Source organism: Oncorhynchus keta, unplaced genomic scaffold (assembly GCF_023373465.1).
Source record: "Oncorhynchus keta strain PuntledgeMale-10-30-2019 unplaced genomic scaffold, Oket_V2 Un_contig_18458_pilon_pilon, whole genome shotgun sequence".
NCBI classification, from domain to species: Eukaryota; Metazoa; Chordata; class Actinopteri; order Salmoniformes; family Salmonidae; genus Oncorhynchus; species Oncorhynchus keta.
Window position 1 is genome coordinate 1 of NW_026280930.1, and position 4,323 is coordinate 4,323.

Below are 4,323 nucleotides of genomic sequence, written 5' to 3' on the forward strand. Positions count from 1 at the left end.
TCCAGTCTATATATTTTATCTGCAGGTATCCTGCTGACTATGGTGTCTATATATTTTATCTACAGGTATCCTGCTGACTATGGTGTCTATATATTTTATCTACAGGTATCCTGCTGACTATGGTGTCTATATATTTTATCTACAGGTATCCTGCTGACTATGGTGTCTATATATTTTATCTACAGGTATCCTGCTGACTATGGTGTCTATATATTTTATCTACAGGTATCCTGCTGACTATGGTGTCTATATATTTTATCTACAGGTATCCTGCTGACTATGGTGTCTATATATTTTATCTACAGGTATCCTGCTGACTATGGTGTCTATATATTTTATCTACAGGTATCCTGCTGACTATGGTGTCTATATATTTTATCTACAGGTATCCTGCTGACTATGGTGTCTATATATTTTATCTACAGGTATCCTGCTGACTATGGTGTCTATATATTTTATCTACAGGTATCCTGCTGACTATGGTGTCTATATATTTTATCTACAGGTATCCTGCTGACTATGGTGTCTATATATTTTATCTACAGGTATCCTGCTGACTATGGTGTCTATATATTTTATCTACAGGTATCCTGCTGACTATGGTGTCTATATATTTTATCTACAGGTATCCTGCTGACTATGGTGTCTATATATTTTATCTACAGGTATCCTGCTGACTATGGTGTCTATATATTTTATCTACAGGTATCCTGCTGACTATGGTGTCTATATATTTTATCTACAGGTATCCTGCTGACTATGGTGTCTATATATTTTATCTACAGGTATCCTGCTGACTATGGTGTCTATATATTTTATCTACAGGTATCCTGCTGACTATGGTGTCTATATATTTTATCTACAGGTATCCTGCTGACTATGGTGTCTATATATTTTATCTACAGGTATCCTGCTGACTATGGTGTCTATATATTTTATCTGCAGGTATCCTGCTGACTATGGTGTCTATATATTTTATCTACAGGTATCCTGCTGACTATGGTGTCTATATATTTTATCTACAGGTATCCTGCTAACTATGTTGTGCAAAACACAAACTTTGACTTCTTCAACTATGCTGGTTTGCATCGTCCTGTTCTACTGTATACCACTCCTACGGCGTATGTTGATGACATCACAGTGCTGACATCCTTTGCTGACAACATTGGTGAGTGCAACAACAACAACAACATATATTTTCTCATCCACTTGTTCGAGTGACTGTTTAGGTCTTTTCATCCCCAAGTTTATCCATACCCTGTTTACACTATCGTGCTGATCAAAACCTTCACCGTGCTGTCTTGGCTATTTCCTTTTCACATTGTCCTTTTCTGCATGATTCCAGGAACTATGGAAAAAGTGTGAAAAATGGCACTAGTGTACTAAAGTGTTGGTCTCTCCTGTTCTGCCCTTTGGTGTAGGGCTCATCAGTTACCAGGTGTCAGTGCTGGGCAGTCTCAACTCCACGCTGAAGGTGACCCTGTCGGACAAAGATGGCCACTCTGTGGCCTCCTCCACTGGACCGTCTGGGGTCCTCAAAGTGATGGAAGTCAGCCTGTGGTGGCCGTATCTAATGCATGAGAGCCCAGGATATCTGTATTCTATGGAGGTAAGTGTAAGGGCTATGTTCCTAGTTGCAAGGCTAAGGTGATCCACTGTCTGCTCCTTTTTAGTGTTTGTTTTTTAATGTAACTTTTTATCAAATGTATATGAACGACCATGACATTTAATTATACTGAACTAAAATATAAACGCAACATGTGAAGTGTTGGTCCCATGTTTCATGAGCTGAAATAAAAGATCCCAGAAATGTGCCATACCTCCCAGAAAATATTTCTCTCAAATGTTGGGCACAAATGTGTTTACATCCCTGTTAGTGAGCATTTCTCCTTTGCCAAGATAATCCATCCACCTGACAGGTGTGTCATATCAAGAAGCTGATTAAACGGCATGATCATTACACAGGTGCACCTTGAGCTGGGGACAATAAAAGGTCATTCTAAAATTTGCAGTTTTGTAACACAACACAATGCCACAGATGTCTTGAGAAAGCGTGCAATTGGTATGCTGACTGCAGGAATGTCCACCAGAGCTGTTGGTATAATGTTAATTTCTCTACCATAAGCCGCCACCATCGTTGTTTTAGAGATTTTGGCAGAACGTCCAACCGGCCTCACAGACCACGTGTAACAACGCCAGCCCAGGACCTCCACATCAGGCATCTTCACCAGCGAGATCGTCTGAGACCAGCCACCTGGACAGCTGATGAAACGGATTATTTCAGTCTGTAATAAATCCCTTTTGTGGGGAGAACTTATTCTGATTGGCCGGGCCCGGCTCCCCAGTAGGTGGGCCTATTCCCTCTCAGGCCCACACATGGCTGCCTCCCCTGCCCATGTGAAATCCATAGATAAGGGCCTAATGAATTTATTATATTCAGATTTCCTTATGAAGTCATTGAAATTGTTGCATTTTTATATTTTTGTTTAGTGTATGTTTTAGAGAGAATTGTTATTTTTTATTTTTTTTACCTTTATTTACCAGGCAAGTCAGTTAAGAACACATTCTTATTTTCAATGACGGCCTGGGAACAGTGGGTTAACTGCCTGTTCAGGGGCAGAACGACAGATTTGTACCTTGTCAGCTCGGGGGTTTGAACTCGCAACCTTCCGGTGACTAGGCTACGCTATTTACTGGTTTGTACTCATGTGTTAACCTTTTCCTTGTGATGAGTCAACGCTACCGTGAACATCGCCTTAGTTTGACCACTCAGCATCACACCGTCCCTACTTCCTGTGTTAATGGAAGGGTCTCTGACTGGAACAATCCTCCTGGCTAGGGCCTGTTCATTACAGAATGTCATGCAACATTATAGAATGTTCAGATGGATATATGATTATCTGTAGTGCAGATTTGTTTTGTTTTTGTCAGCTCTACTCTTTCCATTTCTATCTGCTACATTCTGAACATTCCGCCTCATCTCAATTGTTTCCAGGTTCACATGACGACAGCTAGCGAGGGTTCTGTCTGTGAGGATGTCTATGCTCTGCCTGTGGGAATCCGCACTGTTCAGGTCACCAACACACAGTTTCTCATCAACAGCAAACCCTTCTATTTCCACGGAGTCAACAAACATGAGGATGCTGATGTGAGTACTGAGTCGTACCTCTAGAGGACAGCAAAACACTGGCAGTTTCCTCTTGCGTTTACAACTGGTGTCCAGCAGGTGTTGTTCAGTTGTATTCCATATTTGCCAAGATATGGAAGTAATGAATGTTGACACTGATTTTGCAGTTATCGGTTTCTCTGGTTTTTAACAAACTCATTTCAGTAGTTCTGTTCTGTCATGCATTTTGGAATTATTTAAAGGTCAATGGAAATAGGTCTCTCTTAAGTCTATTAATAAATAGGTATCTTAACTGTTGCCCCTGCTTTCTGTGTCAGATCAGAGGGAAGGGCCTGGACTGGCCCCTGATTGTGAAGGATTTTAACCTGTTGAAGTGGCTGGGGGCCAACTCGTTCAGGACCAGTCACTACCCGTACGCTGAGGAGATCCTGCAGATGGCAGACCGCCATGGCATTGTGGTCATTGACGAGTGTCCCGGGGTGGGCATCGCAGACATGTAAGTCAAATCAAATTGTATTTGTCACATGCGCCAAATAAATACAAACAACAACAACCTTACTGTGAAATTCTGACTTACAAGCCCTTAACCAACCGGTGTAGACCTTACTGTGAAATGCTGACTTACAAGCCCTTAACCAACCGGTGTAGACCTTACTGTGAAATGCTGACTTACAAGCCCTTAACCAACAATGCAGTTCAAGAAATAGAGTTAAGAAAATATTTACTAAATAAACTAAAGTATAAAATAAAATAAAATCGAAGTATCAAGAAAATGACATAACAGTAACAAAAGGAACACCTGTGTGATAATGCTGTTCATTGACTACAGCTCAGCGTTCAACACCATAGTTCCCTCAAAGCTCATCACTAATTTGTAAAGTGACGATAATAAACAGCGAGTAGCAGCAATTTCTAAATAGCCCGGTGGCCATTTGATTAATTGTTCAGCAGTCTTATGGCTTGGTTGTTCAGGAGCCTTTTGGTCCTAGACTTGGCGCTCCGGTACCGCTTGCCGTGCGGTAGCAGAGAGAACAGTTTATGACCTGGGTGGCTGGAGTCTTTCACAATTTTTAGGCCTTCCTCTGACACCACCTGGTATAGAGGTCCTGGATGGCAGGAAGCTTTGCCCCAGTGATGTACTAAGCCGTACGCACTACCCTCTGTAGCGTCTTGCGTCAGATGCCAAGCAGTTGCCA

The 4,323-nt window shown here is 41.6% G+C and overlaps 1 protein-coding gene across 1 annotated transcript; it reads left to right on the plus strand.

Annotated features, from left to right (window-relative positions):
- Positions 1–1,025: 1,025 nt before the first annotated feature.
- On the plus strand, positions 1,026–3,642 carry LOC127920128 (beta-glucuronidase-like; the record flags this gene model as incomplete). Its single annotated transcript, XM_052503932.1, has 4 exons — positions 1,026–1,168; positions 1,422–1,609; positions 2,996–3,148; positions 3,445–3,642. Coding segments are annotated over 4 exons (667 nt in total), but the record flags the coding sequence as incomplete, so codon positions are not given.
- Between the last annotated feature and the right edge of the window lie 681 nt (positions 3,643–4,323).